Raw genomic sequence first — 19,451 nt, 5'->3', positions numbered from 1 at the left:
CTTGTTTTGGATGATAGCCATTGTAGAAAAAAGTGTACAGAAAGTCAATACTTAAATGTTCACAGGAACGTTCACTGGGCCAAACTTTCAGAAGGATGATACGATTAACACACCATACACAAAATTTTAAGAGTGTGAGATCCAGAAATTACACTTACAGGCATAGATCCAAAGTAATAACCATGTTTTAAAGGATGTTTATCGCAGCACTGCAAGCAACTGGAAATAACCTAAATGACCATGGAAGGCACAACCATACCGTGAAATGCTATACAGTCACTAAAACTATTGTTGTAAGACAATTCATGGCAATGCAGTAATATACGAATGATAAATTAAGTTTAAACAGGCAGTTTAAGTAGATTTTTCCACAGAACGGCACATAAACACATATATACTACTACAGTATGCTCATGTGGTCCTAATTTTGTGTATGTGTGTCAACACATTTATTTGTGCATTTGTGCTAGGAAAGAAGACAAAATGAATTCAATAAAAGAAAAAACAGGATCATAGGTACTACGTACGTGATTTTCTCCCCTTTTCAATTTTTCTATCATAGCAATGCAATTCTTCCAAGAATGCTGTATTTTTAAGAACTCTTCTACCCAATTTGCTAGGGCCTGATTTGCACAATTCGATAAATCTTTTCAGACACAGGAGAAAGTATACTTAATAAAATAGACTTCTCAGTAATAGCTTTTGTGTCAAATTCCATCTCATCCATTTAACGCTTCTAATTCTTTATATTATAATCTGATCTAGTATAAACTTAGCTTGGAACATTTATTTTAATCAGAAAACATGTTAACAATTGTGTTGCCAAGCAATTGGGTAAAGGGCAGTAACTGAAAGATCTTCTATTTCAAGTAATTAAATCGTATTAAAAGTTCGATAATAACCCAAACATAATTATCTAGTTCATTCCATCGAACAAATTTTACTTCAAGTGCCCACTATGTGCTGAGCCCTGTACTGATCATTAATTTGACAGAGCCTTCTTCAGTGCTTTGGACCCAAGATAAAAGAAAATTCAAGTCTAGAGGGTTAATCTGAACAGTTGCCCTTAAGCCTAAAGCACAGTAGAACAGTTCCTCTGGTAAAAATTCCTCTGCTGCATAAAGACCCTGGATGTTTTTTATCCCTCAGCTGCTATGTCTTTCCAACTCCCGCACATGCAAGACACCCCACCCTAAACCCAAACCTCAACACTGAAATACAATTTGCCAAAGATGAAGTCAGTCTAGCACTTAATCACAATTCCAATGGTAAAATAATGCTGTGCTTTATTTGAATCGCATTTCAGTGAAAGCAGGCCAACTGAAGCCACCTGTTACTTGCATAGACCCCTCTTTTAGCAGCTCAACGACAAAATACTATAAATATTCATTCTTTATGAAATTGCTCAAAGGTCACTTTGAAGGGGAAGGTTATCAATGGGACAGCTGGCAATAAACTAGCTGTATTTAAAGACTCCACACCTGCATTTTAAAGGGCACTGGTAATCGAGAACATTGTAATACACTATTACTACATCGGTGGGGGAAAATTAACGGAAACTATTACAAAGCGTATAATTTCTAAGACCATTATATTTCATAATTTAACTGTGAACATCTTAATCATTAAAATTCTATAAAATACTATTTGCCTGAGCAGTGTGCACCTCTTTTCCAAAAGTTCACTGAATAATGTCAGTGTTACAAATAACCTCCTTAGCCTGCTGTAGCAACAGCCTAGATTTCCAACAGCTGTCAAAATAGATTCCAGTATCCATTCTACTCAAGTGTGTGCGGAGAAGATCTTAAAACTGTCAGGAGTGTCAGGATGTGGGTAACTTAGTATAAAATGTAACCCGGCTGACTCCACCAGTGACAGCGAAATGGAGAAAGCTTGAAGCAGCTCCAAGAGAAAAGATCATTCAAAGAGAGAAGGACAAGGAAGAGGTCATGTCCAAGAACAGGTTAAGTCCCAGCTCCATGCTCAGACACAATGGGTTTTATCTAAGAGCTACAGAATAGAATTCTGAAAAGACACATCATTCATTCCCTGAACGGAGGAGCACCTCCGAGGGGTCACTCGCTCTGCTGGTACTAGGGGCATTGTTCGTCCAGGACAGAGTTGCTGGATACAGCAAACGAAAATACAGGACCCCCAGTTAACTTCGAATTGCAGACCCACCACAAAGAGTATTTTAGCACTATACTCGCTATCAGTATGCCCCCATGAATTCACAGGGTATCTGTAATTCCAAGTTAACTGGATGCCCTATATTTAATCTGGCAGCCATGCAACGGTCTCTAAGCACAGGCCCTTCCCTCTGGGAGCCAACGTGCCAATATAGGATATTGATATAAAAAGGTAAACATTTTGAACTTTTTATTTTTAAAAAATGTACTCTCATATCCATTTCACCAAGATTCACTAATTCTTCATCTTTGTCACCTTACATATAACCGTTTGAGAGTAAGTTGCAGACATCATGTTCCTTTATCCCAAAACATTTCAGTACGCGTCTCCTAATAATAAGGACATCTTCTGATGTGAACAAGGTATAGTTTTATGAAGGAAATTTAAAATTGTATAATATTATCCCCATTATCCTCTATAATAGATAGAGTCCACATTTAAATTTCACCAACTGTCCCTCTATCCTTTATGGCATTGTTTTTTCCCCAATCCAGAACCCCATGTTGCACTTAGCTGTCCCCTCACTGTAGGTTTCCTCTACTCCAGAACAGTTCCTCAGCTAACGCAGTAATTGCAATCCAGCGTGCTAGGTGTTGAGCTGGTGATGTGTAGAGGGGGTGTGGGAGCACCGGGGACCATGGGGCACCTCCTTTTCTTGCCTTCACACACCCATGTTCACTCTATCCAAGGACCAAACCATAGCTGATGAACACCACTTGCCATTTTAACTCTCGAGTTGTTTGACAAAATATCCAGGCATTTCCTGCTCTCCCTCTTGGAGTCTCACCCTCTCTCAATGAGAAAAGGAGAGTCTTAAAGAAAACCAACAGCAGCGATTCACCTCCAAATTATTTCTATCTACAATACCATGAACTCAACGTATACACACCACAATTATTTCCATGTAACCACTCCCCCCCCTCAGCATAATATCGGAGGCTCAAGTTCGACCTTCAAGCTCACGATTTCGATATTTTAACTGTGCTCAGATCATCTGCAAGTACCACAGTAATCCGGAAAATGTGCTAACACAGCTCATTCTGCCGCAAAAAGGAAATGTGAGAATAGGGAGGTTTTGTTAAAAACAAATGACAAGAAACCATTCTCCTTTTCCAACTAACACTTGTTCGGCTACAGGTAAAGGCGGAAGTAATATTAAAGCATAAAAAGCCAAGCATAATTATTTTCTTGTTTAGCTGAGGTATACAAAAATATGCAAAGGTTTCCCACTAAATGGTTTTAAGGTGGATTTATAAGGAGTTACTTCTTTAATAATAAAACCAAACCAAACCAAACTGAAACTGTAATTATCACAAATTTTTAAAGAATCCAGACCTGCCGATTTGTGCATAGAATCCCTGAGCCTTCAGTGACTTCATGGACACTCATACGGTAATATCTGCAGGCAGGAGGACGATGGTCACAACATAGCATTTTAGGTAGCTTTCCCCAAAAGACCTTCTTTAGCCCTGACATCTGAGTCCTTCATACTCAAAAAGAATGCACCCAATGATCTAACCAACTGAAAGGATGGAAGTGGACACAGACGGAACTTTGACCAAAGTTACAGCCCGGCCAGGCTGTGGGGACTGCAGGCCATAGGCTCTAAGTCCTGACCGAATCATCAGATTCAGGCCTTTTTCCAGGCCCAGAGGTGGCCAGTGTTCACCAAGAGAATCTCGCTTATGAGCAAAAGCTCTGAGAAAGAAGCCATGCTTATCTTTTCCCAGACCTTTTAAACACTCACATTCATAATTTCGTATCCCTCTGTTTCATGAGTCCTTTGAGAATAATGCCAGCCTGGATTTGTATAAGGGGGTGCGGTTTACAGAGTCCTACATATGCATGTATAACCCTGTTTCGTCCTGGTAGTAGCCCTGTGACTTGCAGAGGGGTAGCTCCATTCACAGATGAGAAACGGAGGTTCTGAATTTAAATAACGTTTACAAGGTGACACACTTCTAAGAAAGGATGCCAAGAGCCCAACCCGGGGCTTCTGGAAGGGACTGAAAAGTGACAGCATCTATTTCTCTCATCTCATCTGGCCTTTATCACGTACCTCTTGGTACCAGCAGTGGGATTATCATCATGTCCTATTTTATTATTAAATCTTTTTGCGGTTAGGTTTTCCTCACAACCGAGATGTAAACCCCTTGTGGGCTACGGCTAGGAGTTAAATTTCTTTGTACTCATTCACCATTCTTTCGACAAAACATACTGAGACCACCTAGGCGCCGAGCACACTATTAGGAGCTGGCAGGCGAAAGTGGGGAAGACGCAGGCTAGCCTGGAAGGTGGACAGTGACAACACCCTGTGACTGGTGCTGCAAAGGGCGTACCTGCAGGGTGGCAGCAAGCCCTAAGGGGCCGGGGGACCCCCTCGGGAGGAGCCGTGCTTGGTCCACCACATCACCATGCACAGAAACTGCTTCCCCAACCAGTGAATGAGATCCGTCCCCCAGGCACGGGACAGGCATGAACAACTCCCGGCTCTCTGCTGGGATTTCGAGTGACTCCAGAGCGGCCGAGCCAGATTCCCCGAAAACAAGAGGACATTAGGGAACTGTGATGATGCTAAAATAAAGCCAAACCATTCTACGCTGTAACTCTCTGGTATTTCAAAATACGAATGCCAATCATCTTCCAATAAAAACGAATCTGTGCTTTACTGGGAGTAACGAAACGAAAAGGAGGGAGTTGTGGACATGACTTTGAGGAGACCAACATGATGAATAGCCCTGACACTCAGGTAAACACAGCAGCAAATAATCCTTGAACGGGGTGACCGTGGCAGCCACAGAAAGGTGGTGCGATACCAAGGTCTAGGTCACAGATGGTCGGAAAGCGACCGAAGTAACACCAGACCTTTCCCACTGGCAAGTACCCCCAGCTGACCTCAGTCCTCCCAAATCTTCAAAAGAGGGGCTGCCATAGATAAAGTCTCTCCCACCTCCTGAATTTTATGCTGTTAGAAAATGAAAGAAGCAGGACTCACTCTTACGCCAACTGTAACATATGTTTTCCTAAACTAATCTTCAGAAATTTTCCACCATTTACAAACAATGGGAGAGCTGGTTTTGATTTACAGCCCTCAAGTTGGTGCTTTGCCCAACTCCAGATCCTAAGGAGATTCTGACCCAGCTCATCAATTGCTAGTTTGTCAACGTCAAGGATGCCATGAGCTATTAGATAACACATTCCTCATTCTTTCCTCTCTGCAGCCTGCAGAGCCTGTTTCCTTCCCCAGGTCCTGCCTGTTCATGCACAGGTGGCAGAAGCCTCCGTTCCACGAGTCTTCCTTACAGGAAGGGAAATGTCTGAATCGATGCTTCTCACTAATTAAAGAAAAAAAAAAAAAGCCAATGGAAAGAAGCAGCCAAGCCGTATCAAGCTACACATAGGATTAAAATGGACAAGCCAAGGGGCGCCTGGGTGGCACAGCGGTTAAAGCGTCTGCCTTCGGCTCAGGGCGTGATCCCGGTGTTCTGGGATCGAGCCCCACATCAGGCTCCTCCACTATGGGCCTGCTTCTTCCTCTCCCACTCCCCCTGCTTGTGTTCCCTCTCTCGCTGGCTGTCTCTATCTCTGTCAAATAAATAAATAAACTCTTTAAAAAAAAAAAATGGACAAGCCAAAAAGAATTCTTCCAAGATTAGATTTCTAAAATGTTAGAGGGAAACCTACTAAAATTATCATTAAATATCCTTACATTCTTTTCATTTAACCGCCAACATTTTTATTTACCTAAGAACTGGAAGAGCCCTGCGGCATTCAGGTGGTAGTGAGGATCCAACACGGGCTTTGGGATCAGAAACACCTCAGGGACCTTAGTACCCTCTCAACCTAAGCTCCCTCATCTGGAAAATGGAAATAAGATCTACTTTGTGGATTTACATAATTTTGAAGCCAGTTAATAAGCACTTACTATGTGCTAAACTCTGGGTCACAAGCACACTATCTAATTACTACGATATAGTGCATTTAATTTTTATAACCATTAATTCTGTTTCTTTGTATCATTCATCCGTTCGATAACTGGAGCTAGCAGTTCTGTATATGTGTAGCCACCTGCACAGTGCCCGACACATAGAAAGTGCTTTTTAAAAAAAAGAAAGAGGGGCACCGGGTGGCTCAGCGGGTTAAGCATCTGCCTTTGGCTGGGGTCATGATCTCAGGGTCCTGGGATCCAGCCCCATATTGGTATTGGGCTCCTTGTTCAGCGGAAAGCCTGATTTTCCCTCTTCCTCTGCCCCGACTCGCTCTCTCAAATAAATAGTCTTTAAAAACTTTTTTTAAAAGAAAGAAAAGATAGCTATTACCCTACAAAAAATATATCCTATGGTCACTTTTAGAACCATGTGGAGAAAACAAAAAAAGATTTGGAGGTAGAGATTGCAATTATGAGTTACCTTTGCTAATAAATGACTGACACTCTCAGGGCTTTATCACGGATCTTGTGTGACGCAAAAGAAACAAGATCCCATTCAGCTCATTACATCTTTTCTTAAACAGGGTGGCCCTGCTCATCAAGGTGATGGAGCATCCCCTCACCGCCTACTTCAAAAAAGAAAAGAAAATCACTCTACATATTTCTTAAACAAAAGGCACAAATCGGGGGGCACCAACAGGCCAAGAAGTACAGAAGGAATCCACTGGAAAGAATCTGAAGAAGACTCTTAAGACCACCCTTCATCATTCACTCATACTGTCTCTCCCTCTTTCTCCTCTGCTCCCAACAGCTTTGTTTTCTTGTCTTTATTCCTGATTCGCCTAAGGCACAGAATCTTAAGGTTAGAAGGAACTTTGGAGGTCATCAAAGAGGTCACAGTTTCTTTTTTTAAAGAAACCCACGGCGTCCCTACAGTGGAGAAACACGTGGCATAGTATGAAAGTCAGACTGCTTGTTTCCTCCCTGACCAATGGAATAATGACAGTTCCTACCTCATTTCCTAGGGCCGTTGGGACGCAGACATGAGATAATGGATGCAAAGAATTCAGTAACGTGCCTGGCGCAGAGCAGGCACTCGGTAACCAGGAGCCAGTCTTATTTAGAAGCATTATTCGGTGCCCGGCGCTGTTCTGAATGCTTGCCCACCTCTGGTGAGAGCCCAGCCACTGCCTCCTACGGCAGCCGAAGCCCCTGTCCGGGAGCTCTAATCGTCACAAAGCTTTTCTTTACTTTGAGCTAAAGGCACGTCAGCTTCTAGATACTACCCTCTACGCAGATACAGAATTGAAGCCCTCAACTCCAAGCCAGACTCTCAAGGGACCAATGACAGTTGTCATGTTCTCTGCCCACCTTTTCTCCAGCCTAAATGTTCCCCCAGTTCTTCAAGTGCCCCACCATCCTCTTTCCTCTGGCCACGTCCTCACCTGTCCATCTCCCTCAAAGTGTGCACCAGAACTGCTCCCCGGACTCAAGGGCCAGTCTGGCCGGCAGAGAGGACCTATTTCTGAAGACAATATTACTATATACCATATTATACATACAATGCATTATTAAAGGTTTAGTGGCTTTGGGGGCAACCGCATCGTGCCATTATTCCTTCTAAACTCTAAGTCTGCTAAAGCCAGAAGTCCTTCTCGTGCCTGCTACCGCGGGGCCGTGCCTCTTCCAGCGGAGGACTCGGGGACACAAACGTAGGGGCTCTGCTTACGGAGATTTAATAGTCATCCTGTTCTATGCAAGTATTTTGGCTCACGAATCTGTCATCAGGCCCCCAGCTGCCCCTCTAGGTTCATCCGTGGATTTGGTAACTACACCTTCTCAGCACGGCTGACACTAGTCCTTGTGGTAGCCACCAGCCTGGGGCCGGTACAACCTGACAGCACCGTGCCTCAGTTGTACCACTTCTCTCTAGCCTTCTGCCTTGTGGCTTCTCTGACACCACTGTGTGGGACCCTGGAAAAGGCTCAGCACTCACAATGTGCAAACCGGGTAGCACAGAGACTTGGGACCCTGGGGCAGCCCTTGACCAAGGGGAGAGGGGAGCCATGGATAAATGCCACCTTGTCTCTCCCTTCTGAGGCACAGTCAGCGGCCGTGAAGCTGGGTAAATACGCCTGCGTTGGCTTTCCCTCCTTCTGTTTCTCTCTGCAGCACCCTCTCCTGTCCCTGGGATCAGGGCCCTCAATAAACCACCTGAGCGCTAGCCCCTGCCTAGGGCTCTGCTTCCTTGGGGACGCCAGGCTAAGTCACACGTCAGCATGAATAACGATGTAGCTAGAACACGTGAGCAACGAGGAACGGCACCAAAGTCCTCCTCTAAGGCTGACAGAGCCGGAGCGAGGCCTGCCCGTCAGTTACTGAAGCCACTTGAAGGCCACATAACTAGACTCTGACCCAGCCTCCACATCTCCATTCATTCAGCAGGAAACAAGGGGATTTGTCAAAGGCCGTGCTAAAATTCGGATAGGGGATGGCTACCAGAATTCCTGTGATCTGCCTGGAATACAGAAGTCTCTTGTATGCTATCTCCCTTCCTTTCCCACTCTCCCACCAAAAAGGAAATGACATTAGTTCTCCCCGACGCATGCTTCCCATTCTTAGGAAAACCAGGCCACTTCCTACTTCCTCATCCAAACACCTGCAAATCAAGTTTCAGTTACTCTTCTGGGATCTGCCACCAGATCTGTGTTAACTTCACAGGTCCCTGCACAGAACCTACTTTCTCCCTCCTTTTTTCTTTTACAAACTGAGACAGTGCTATTTCTCGAGGCTTTCATGATTCCCCTATTCCTTTAAGGCTCTTCAGAAATTCAGAAGTGGTTCTGCATTGCCATTTTAGTCACGCATTTCTATCACGCATTTGGTGCACATGCTCACACAGACAGAAATGTACACAATAAAAGTCAATGTTCTATGTGTGTTTATGCCGCACACACAAACACTTGAATTCTACTGACAGATCAGGATAAGCTGCCTCAGAAATTCCAATGATTGTGCTGTATGGGAGGGCGCCGGGGAAGGAGGAAGAGATCTCTCCCATCCGGTCTCTGGAATTCACATTCCTGCTCTTTCCAGCTCAACTTTACAGCCCATAGCATCAGCAAAAAATGCATCTCTCCTGGAGCCTCATTTTCCATGGGACACTGATCATTAGAATGCCCAGAAATTCCAGCAGGGGCACCTCTAAAAAGCTCAGGGAAATGTTACAACAGAGCCCAGCGCTGCTGTCCTCAAACCCAGACTCATTTCGGGCTGGAAGAGACGGTTCGAATGCCTCTGAGCCAAGAGAAGAAATCACAGGGCTTGGACAGAGATGATTTTCAAACTGCTCTCCTTGGAGTTGGGGTCGGGGGTGGGAAGGGGGAGGGGCATCCACTTCCCATAAGCTTTTGTGTAAAGTTTCATCTGCAGCAAACAAAAATCTTCTGCTACACATCCATAAAACTTGAAAGCCAGTGCACCAATTACCTCTAAATAACCTTCCACCTCCACTAAGTCTATGATCTTTCCACTCAAAGAGTGGGCCACAGACCTGTAGCAGCAGCAGCCTCACCTGGGGCCTTATTAGAAATACAGACCTCCTCAGTCAGAGTGTTCAGTTTAACAAGATCCCCACGTGACTGGTAAGCACATTATATTTTCAGAACTAGTTTAAGCCGCTTTTGTCTTTTCCTACACGTGTTCAAAATGTTTCTGCTGAACACTAGTTCTAATCAAAGTAACATACAAAGGTATCCTGCGGGGAGGAGCCAAGAGAACTGTTACTAAGCCTCATAATTTTATGGGTAATTTTAGGGATAAAAATATTAGGCGAGCAGATGTTTCATTTTCCTACCTTCAAATGTCAGAAATCACAAAAGTGTTTGGATTGCTCCTTCCATTGAGGAATTCATTCCTGATGAACAAGAGGCATCATGCTCCCCTACCTCTAACGCACTCATACCCATCCTTCAAAGGCCCAGGAAGCCTGCCCCTGATGTGGCTCATGCACGGAATCCCCCTATATGTGTGGTCTCCTTTATAAAACTTGCATTTGAGATACTACAAAGGCAAGAAGTGTGTGAACCTTAAAGGACTCGTTTCAAACGACACATTCAGGTTTACTCCTTCCACTCAGTATTTCTTGGACGACCCACCCATCCTGTTCTCTCCCTTCCATTCAGCTCCAGGTCCGTTCTCTGGTGGGAGCCCCAGCATTCAGTAACTGTTTATGGTCTAGCTGTTATATATATTGATGTTTGTTTTACCTCCACAACTCAAGTGGAAGTTCCCTGAGAAGAATCGTTACACCGACTTCACCTTTTGACACGGACTTCAGTCTCTGCTAGGGTATTCGGTGAATGAATCTGTGATGAGGAACTTGGCACCACAGTTTCTGATCCAATACTCTTTGCTGAATTATTTGATTGATTTTTTTTTTCCCCTAGTAAACCAAGACGAGGAAAACTGACCATGTTCATACGTGGAGTGGGAGCAAATGCCTACAACTAGCTTATGAGTCCCACAGAGTGACGTGCAAATCAGGCCACTTTGTCCCAAACCCCACGCTGGCTTTTGGAGTACAGGCTTCGGAGCAAGGCCCTGGCCTTGGACTAGCTCCCCGAGAGGGAAAGCTTGGCTCTCGTGCTCGAAGTTCTGCTTTCTTTGGGAGATCCTTGCCTTAGACAGCTTCCACGGAAGCAAAAACTAGCTCAGAGGAGACATCCAGACTCTGCATCTTAATCTATGCGAACTGGTGGAAGTCAGGAAGGCCGTGGAAGGAATGATCAGGAGGAAGGGAAAGGAAGGAGCCCGCTACGAACTCAAAGCAACAGCTCTATTTTAAAAAGAAAAAAAGCACCACACCTCTCCCAGCACGTGAGCTTCACAGAGCGCTTCACTCGGAGATGCGACCCTCCAGGTCTCTCCTCGGGTCAAGGAAGAGAGGTATTTGCCTTCTCTGGCGTTGTCACAGTTCTCCTCAGAGTCGCACCTGTCAGGATATACTGGGAAGTTTCCGGCTACTTCTCAAGCCCTTGTGACCCTCATGTCACCCTGCTTTGTTTATTCAAACGTAAACACACCAACTGGCCTGCTGCTAAGTTGTCTGCCTCTTACTCGCCTTGGCGGGACCTGTTTACAGCACACGCTCAGTTGCTGAAGCCCTTGAGCACCCGAGCTCAAGAACCGAATCCAAGTTCTTCACACCGGGGAGCACTAAACGTGCGTGACCTGCCTCCCGTCCTGCTAGACCGACCGCAGAAAATGACACCCTAAGTGGAAAGCGCTTCAGATATAAGGTCCTTATACATCTCGATCAACAAAACGATTCCGCTTTTCACATTCACCAACTGAAGGGGGCAAACGTGCTGAAAAGTTACGTAGGAACAGTGGGCCAGGGCTGAATTTTTGTAGGACCCCACGTGATAAAGAATAGAAGAAAGCTGACATGCAGAAGATGGAGTGAGGTAGACTCGTCTCTTCTCAGGGGGCCAAGTCATCTCCACTCTCTTCCTGATAATCCTTTAGATAAGAAGAGCTCCTGTCATCTACAAAAACATTATTTATATAAATTCCACATTCACTAGAGGCAATGCCACATAAATTAGAGGCAAATTTCAGCCTGGGGGATAGAAGAGGTCCTCACTGGATTATTAACAAGTAATTTCTGGACAATAGCAGGGTTTTATTAGCTCCATTTTACAGATGAGAAAACTGAGGCTCAGAAATTAATTGCCTCTGATTTCAAAATCCATACTCTAAGAATCCTTTACAACATATGCCCGCCCATGGATATAAATAAATGCCCACCTGGACAATACCTTCTTTTCTTCTCCACATCAATCCTTTCTTCTCCCCCACAGATCAATGCTGAGAGCAACAAAGCTGCCCGGAGCTGATGATGCCACCAGGTGACCAACACGGAAACTGAAATCAACCAAACTTTACCTCACTTCTCCCACTTTTGCCTCTCAGAGGATCATGTAAATACCAGGTGCTCTTTCCCAAAAGTGTACAAATACACACACACACACACACACACACACTCACACACCCCTTCCATCTTCTAACTCCTTTCCTAAAAGCTTTCTTGGGTTTTCTATCATCTCAGCAGGATTGAGTCCAAACACCTTAGCTGGCAAAATCCCGCACACCCACAGCTTCTGTTTTAACTTCAGCCTCTTAAGAGGTCAGCATTCTGTACTCTTCTAGCCACTGTGAACTCACGATTTCCGGCACAGGCCCTTTCACAAGGCAACATTTTTATCAAAGCTATCCCTTCTGCTTGAAAAATGCCTTCACGCCTACTCTCTATAATCCTTTGGACATATTGAACCAGCTCCTATTCACCCTTCAAAATTCAACTCAAACATATCTCCTCTCCAGTAAAATGTTCTCTGACTCCTCCAGAAAATTAGCTGCTAAGTTCACAATGCTCCCAGAAGCCCTGCCTCCACCCTTCTTATTCCCGTATCTACGCTTCAGCACCTATGATACTGTAGGAGTCATTCACTCAACACTGGGTATCCATGGACCAGGCTCTGGAATATAGTAAGATACCTCTGTGTTCCCCACTGCAGAGCACAGGGGCAGGAGAGTAGCAGACAGTCAGGAAATGAATGCTGAATGAATAAGAGAAAGGAAGAGCTAAACACAAGATCTTCTCCAGTCCCATCAGGAAAATCTCAATTCTTCTGCTTTCCTTTGACTCCATTTGTGATCTAAAGAAGCAACTCGGGGTATGGGATGCCTACACTATGGAAACCAAACACCATAAACTCACAGAATCAACATCTTCACCCTCTAATGAAAGTAAAGAGGCACACAGGTCCTTGTTCAGCTTCCACAATTGGTTTTGTCGCAGGCACTGCCATTTCAGATGATCTTTTCTCTTGTGTTTAAGGTATAAGTAAAGCAACACTCTTTTTTGCCATGTATTTGCTACAAACATATGCAATTGTCCCACAAAGTATGCACTGTTTTGTAAGTCTTTCATGGATTGCACTTGTGAACATCCATTTGTTACACTGTTTCCACTGCAAAACATATTTCAAGTCCAAAGGACAAAAGTCAGGAATAAACAATGCCACACAACCTATTTTTCTTTAGGAAGCTGCAAGTAAAGTCAGTGGGTTCCATTTTTGCCATTTTTATGCATCAAAGTGCCTGTTAGCCCCAGAAATACCCACCTACAAACTGAGACTGGCCAGAAGTCTCCAGGTTAATCCGGGCTGGTGGCGAAAGAGCACCAATCTATGATTTGAGGTTTCTAGAAATCAGCCCCTACTTAGAAAGCTGATCATTAGCAATACCCGTTGATCAAATCTAGAGGGAAACACACACACATACACCCATAGCGATTGACTCAACCACTTTTTTGGATCTCAGATGACCATGAACCTGAGGCAAAGGATAAACCAGTGAACCACTAAATTCTCAATAAACGCTAAATTTAAGAGACTAAAAAGTGAGTATCAAAATACATCCCACAGATCTCAAACAAACCACGTTTAATATGACAAATTATCTCTCTCTGCTTAAAGTCAGTCCTGGAGAAAACAGAGCCAAGTTCGTACTATGACTAATTAAATTTTTTATTATACTGAGATCATGCCTCAGATATGAATTTGGTTCCCATTCACCAAGGTTTAAAATCTCTCAACACAAGAAGAAATATGTGTTTTTTAATTGATGATTACAAAGTAAGTGATACGTGATGATTTTGGTATAGGAAACCTCAGCCAGCCAATGAATGAGTCATCTACACAGCCTAGTTTTCTGAATGGGTAGGAGCTTTACACACCAAAACCGCCTCGGAGGTTAATTATCTTGAGTGTCAATATTTTCAAAGTTTATGGCATATTTCCCTCTCTTCTCAAAGAGTGTATTTAAAAACATACCCTTTTTGGTAGTTCACTCTCATTCACGGTAAATAGTAATTATTGATTTACATTATTACAGAATAATGCCTGCAAGATCAACTGAGGGTTCCTATCCTCACATTCCCAAACCTTCAGGGTTTCTGCTCCCAATTCTTATGTCTAAAGTTAGAATGTTTCTATCTCTTTCCCAGTTGCCAAACTGTCTAGGGTCACCTTGCAGTGCTGGTTACAGCAGCCCCCCATCCCATTCTAAAGGTGCTACCCCTAATATGCTATGGATTATTTTTCACGTTAAAAAAAAAATTGTTAGGATTGTTGCCTAAAGGAAGAGTAAGTATGTTCTGAGAAAGGGTTTGAAGTATTCTCCCATACTTTCTGCCCTCTATTCTGATTGCTGAGCAGGTATTTTTGCCCCTTTCCTGGTTCTTGGCTAGGTTCCAGATACGTGAGAGAGCCATACACAAAACACGGATAGACTCTGATAAATCGTGGTGCTCTTTATGAGGCCCAAATAGAAGCAAAATTGAGACATCACACAACCTTACTAACGAATGTCTGTCCTGGCCACACAACAAAGCAAGTGCAAAGTTTTCCAAGGAAGTAAAATCTCCAGGTTGAATGATTAATTCAGAAACTGGAAAACGGTCCGTGTCTTACAGAACGTCTCTAGATCTGGTACGTCTACCACATTTGGCAGCGTGAACACGTAATTACACAAATAAGGGTAGTAAAATAAAACTTGGGGGGGGGAATTACCAAGTGACTTTTAAAAACTCAGAGAAGTTCATTTTTTCTTGGTTTATTAAATGGCAAGATTTTTAAAGTAAGCAACTTCTTTTTACACCACACACGAATGCTTTCACTTATTGAACTGCTGCTACGTGGGGGAAAAGTCTCCTTTAAGTCAAAGGGCAAAAATGTCGCTCTAACATTTGAGTCACCGAAAGAATAATGATCATTATTTGTAATATTCCCTACAAGCAGTGAAGGCAAGCATTCAACATCAATTAGTATACTGAAATCCTCTGCATTCTACACCACATGAAAATTTACATAACCTGGTTTGTCAAACAGGTTTGAGAAAACAAAATCAAGCAGCTGAACCAGGCTACCCTGTCCTATCAAGGACAGAAGTCAAGAGAGTAGATCACCGGTTTTCCTAGTTATGCTTCCACACCCTAACGAAGGAGGCTGGCCCTTCAGCTCTTTATAAATGTGGAACTGAACAGAAGGGACCCCGCCACCGCCACCCCTGTGAGTAACGGGGTGGGCTGCTCGGGCTCAGGCTGAGTCCCAGTGGGGCCTGTGTCATCTCTCTCGGTGTGGCCTTCCACACCTGGCAGCACAGGGACCTCCGGGTACAGTCCTGTCTGGTCAGGAGAAGGGCTGTGAGGATTTCCCGGCTCATTTCCAGCCTATGATTCTATATATGGAAACCTCCCATCCAAGGGTTTTCAGCCTCATGAGCACCATACCAGGGAGGAGGAGTAAGGAGGAGGCCAGCTCTCTTCTTGCTGCCCTGACGGCACACTCACTCACTTTAGTGTCTCTCAGGCCCTGCTGCCCTGGACTGGACCTTGTCATCAAATGGCAGCCCAGACCTCTGCGGAGTCTCGCAGGCTGGCGGCTTTAACATGGAACAGCTGGAAGAAGACCCTGCATTCTTTTCTCTGCAGTAAACACTGGGGGCCGTGTTCGCCCTCCTGCTGCAGCATGAACGAAAGAATTTCCCCCATCCAAAATTACAACCAACAGACCTTTCCCCCATCCCCCATCCTCACCCCCACCTCCCCACCCCAGGATATAATTTCAGTCTGTCACCACCCAAGCTAGCAAACAGAAAACTGCTGAACCTTCCCTGTACATTCACTTTCTATACTAGTTGAGATGTCTGTAAATACTATCAGAGGAATATGAAACAATTCTGTTATATTCAGTAAAGTTTTTCAACAAAAAGCATTAGGGACCCTGATTCATGCCTGCTCTCCACCGAGACCCTTTATAAGAGCCTTTCTACAAGCTCCATATCAATACATTAAGGTCCTGATTGATAAGTCCACAGAATACAACTGCAAATATCATCGTAATAGTCTGTAGCGTCACCTGCATCTTAGTCTGAAGACAGAGCTCTGAAACTGGAATATCCATGGGGGAAAATGAATAATAAAATTGAATTTCCATGTATTCCTCATACAGCCTAATCAAAGCTTGGTTTTCTGAAGGGCAGTCCGGCTTCCTCATGTGTTGCTGAAATCCAGAGAGCCACGTTGCCCAAAAGAAGAAGGGGAAAAAAAAAAAGCCCAGAAAATCCAGACTCTACGTGATCTGACTTACTTATTTCCCAGGAAACTGCATGAGAGAAAAATCAATCATTCATGCTACCGTGGCTACCACACGGAATGGGCTGAAGGAGTTGACAGTGGGCAAAAAAACCAAAGCGGCCAGCGGAGGTAAGTGGGCGGCAGGGACGGGGGGGGGGGGGTGCGGGGGGGTGAGATGCCAAGGGCCCCGGGCTCCGGCCCTCGGTGTACCCGCTGGGAGGCGGCCGGGGGCGGGGCCCTGGCCGGAGGCTGGGAAGCAGGAGGGGGTGGGGGAAGGAGGAAGGGGGGGGTAACAGGCGGGACAGCCGTGGCCGCGCACTTACCGGGGCTGTTGGCCTCGCCTTCGAGGACGTGCAGCTCGGCGCAGTCGGCCAGCGAGTGCTCCAGGCAGAGCTGGAGGAAGCGGGCCTGGGTCTGGCTCACGCGCTTAAGCAGCGACAGCAGCGCAACAGTCTGCTCGCACTCGTTCCAGCCCTTAAACCAGCCCGCCAGCACCCCGACCTGGTCGCGAAACATCATGGTTAGGGGGCGGCCCTCGGTCTACGAAGCCCCCTAGGCGCCCCACCCGCCCCGCCCGCCCCAAAGTTTGGCGGAACCGCAGCCCCGCGGCCGCCGGAGACGCGTTCCCGTTCCAAGGTGGCTCTGGTGCCCGGACGCTGCAGGTACTGCCTCGGCTCCTGCCTCTCTCGTCTGGTTTCAGTTACGTTCCGGTGGTTCTGGCTGATGTCCCCAGAGATGATGACAGACAGTAGCACGGAAATGTTTCTTTTTTAAAAAAATAACGATTAAAAAAAAATTCCCCACAAGGCACACAAACTGAAAGAATGCTCTCTTTTCCCCCCGTTCTCGCAGCTTCGGGATGGTGATTTCCGGCGTCCCGGGGTCTCTTCCCCGCTGGGCGGCAGCTCGGACCCTTCACACCCTCATTCCCGAGCGGCGATCACCACTGGAAGGAGAGAAAGGCTGCAGTGAGACCTCGGCCAGCGAGAGAGCGCGCCCGGGAAACGAGTGCATCAGAGGGGGCGGGGGGGCGCCCCACGGAGGGTTTGGTCCCCCAAATTCCGGCAGCCCCCTCCGCACCCGGATGCGCGAGAGGAGCTATTCACGTTCTGGGAATGGCCAGAAGCCTCCCTCCCAGGTGCGGGAGGAGACCCCACGGCTTCCTGTTGCTGCCGCTGCGAACGGCTGGTGCTCCCCACACACCCCACCCGGGGTGGCCTCGAGGGCTGAGCCTGCAAACGCCAGCACCAGCAACAGATCCTCGCGCGGAAAACTTGCAATGCGGCTGCGAAGGGGCGCGGGGGTGGGGGTGGGGGCTAATGCAAAACAGAGGCGGAGGCAGCAGCAGCCCGAGTTCCTTCCTCCTCCTCCTCCTCCTCCTCCTCTACCTCCTCCTCCTCCCCTACCTCCTCCTCCTCCTCCTTCTCTACCTCCTCCTCCTCCTTCTCCACCTCCTCTACCACCTCCTCCTCCTCTCTTCCTCCTCCTCCCGGAGAAGCAGCCGAGCGGCTGCAGCTCCATCTACAGCAACAGCCAGCATCTCCACCGCCAGGCGCCCCTCTGGATTTAGGCCGTGAGCAGCCGCGGCAGCAGCTCGAGACAAAAATAAACTCCCCACCCAAAGCTCCGCGCCCAGCGGGCGGAGGCTCACCCGGAGCCCCGGCTCCCCCGCGCCGCGCCGCGCCAGCCCACCCGGGAGGTCTCCGAGGGCCTGCTTTGCCCAGAGCGATCAGATGTGTGCGTGCGTGTGCGTTTGTGTGTACGAGCGTGTGTGCTTTAGGCATTCTGCCCTGGCTGCCACCGCCTACGGGCGGGTCCGGCCGGCCCAGCGCCTCGCCCGCGCTTCCCAGGCCGAAGACTGCACGGCCCCGGGCGCGCGCCAAGCGCGGAGACAGTCCGAGTCCGAAACGCTGCTTCCCCCAGCAGGCAGGGCGGCTCCGCCGAGACTGCGGCTCCACGCCGCCCGCACACGCCCCCCAACGACCGCAAAGAAGAAAGTTCAGCTTCGGGGGCTCCCCCACTCCTATCCCTGTCCGGGTGGCCGCCAGCGGCAGACAGAAGAGCCCAGTGGCTCAGCCCTTGAGGGGCCGCTAGCTGCCGGCATCCCGCTTCCCGCCTCCCAGAAGTTCTCGGGCAGAGGGGGAAGTCTCTCGCGAAGGGGACCCAGTGACCGGCGGATCCCCTCCCGGGGTCGGAAGGGTGGGGGCGCTCACCTCGGCGCGGCTCATCCCGACGGCTCGGGGCCCCACGCGTGGGTCGGGGGCCGCGGCGGCTCTCAGCGAGGTTGCGGGCGCCCGGAGCGCGGGCCGCGGGCCATGCCGTCGGGGCGGGCGGCGCTGAGAGAGTGCGGCGCTGCGGGTCCGGGCCGCCGCCGCCGCCGCTGCTGCTGCCTCAGGTGTCGGCTCGCGGAGGACTGAGCCGCCGGAGCCGGAGCTCCCCACATGCTACTGATTAACATACACCATTACATCATGGGCTTGGCAGGGAGCGCCCGAGAGGGGGGAGAGGAACCCGGGCGGCGGCGGCGGCACGCGGGGGGAGTCGGGGGGAGGATCCCCGGACCCGGCCGGCGACGGGGGTGGGGGGGCCGGATTCCTAAGTGGGGACCAGAAAAGGGGAGGGGAGCGGAGAGGGAGGAGCCGGATGGCGCGGAGGGGTCGGGTTAGAAGAACGGCCCCGCAGAGGGAAGAAGTTTGGGGAAGGGGAGGGGTCCGAGTGAATTCCTCCCCTGGCCGCCAGCGAGTTCTGGAGAGATCGGGGCCCTAGAGCCGCGGGAGCGCAGGCAGTAGAAGACCCGAAGGGCGCTAGAGAGGGGGCGGTGCTGCCACCGGCTGCTCGTCCTTGGGAATGTGGTTCGCCGACTTGGGTGACCCCTGGGTCCTACTGGGGCCCGGGGGTAGCAAATCGGCTTGGCCCGCGGACGGTGGAGACCTGGGGTCACTGGCGCGGGGGGAGTGGGCGGGTTCCGGGGGGTCGCCGAGCACAGGGCGGAGGAAACCGAGGGGCGACACACGGTGCTGGACGTGCGTGGGTGCCGGGCTCCTTCTGGCCCTTGTCCGAGGGGCGCGAGAAGTGCCCTGCCTGATCACCCCTCACCTGGCTCCGGCCTTGGCTGCCCTTTGCTCTCGT

The 19,451-nt window shown here is 48.0% G+C and overlaps 1 protein-coding gene across 4 annotated transcripts in view; it reads right to left on the bottom strand.

The window, feature by feature from the left end:
- The window catches only part of SAMD4A (sterile alpha motif domain containing 4A), a 206,957-nt gene extending 188,152 nt beyond the window's left edge, over positions 1-18,805 (bottom strand). Inside the window, exons 1-2 of one of the 4 annotated variants that reach the window (XM_026480350.4) lie at positions 18,536-18,805; positions 16,646-17,268 (exon numbers count right to left, since the gene is read on the bottom strand). In XM_026480350.4, the coding sequence (XP_026336135.2) occupies positions 16,646-16,841 (196 nt within the window). In that variant the 5' untranslated portion in view covers positions 16,842-17,268; positions 18,536-18,805. Of the gene's footprint in view, positions 1-16,645; positions 17,269-17,973; positions 18,124-18,535 lie in introns of those variants that run through there. The other 3 variants (XM_026480351.4, XM_044377660.3, XM_057318719.1) reach the window with 3 other exon arrangements.
- Between the last annotated feature and the right edge of the window lie 646 nt (positions 18,806-19,451).

The sequence above is a fragment of the Ursus arctos genome, unplaced genomic scaffold (assembly GCF_023065955.2).
Source record: "Ursus arctos isolate Adak ecotype North America unplaced genomic scaffold, UrsArc2.0 scaffold_25, whole genome shotgun sequence".
Lineage (NCBI taxonomy): Eukaryota > Metazoa > Chordata > Mammalia > Carnivora > Ursidae > Ursus > Ursus arctos.
Note: the sequence above shows the minus strand (reverse complement) of the source record. Positions and strands in the feature narration are given on the sequence as shown.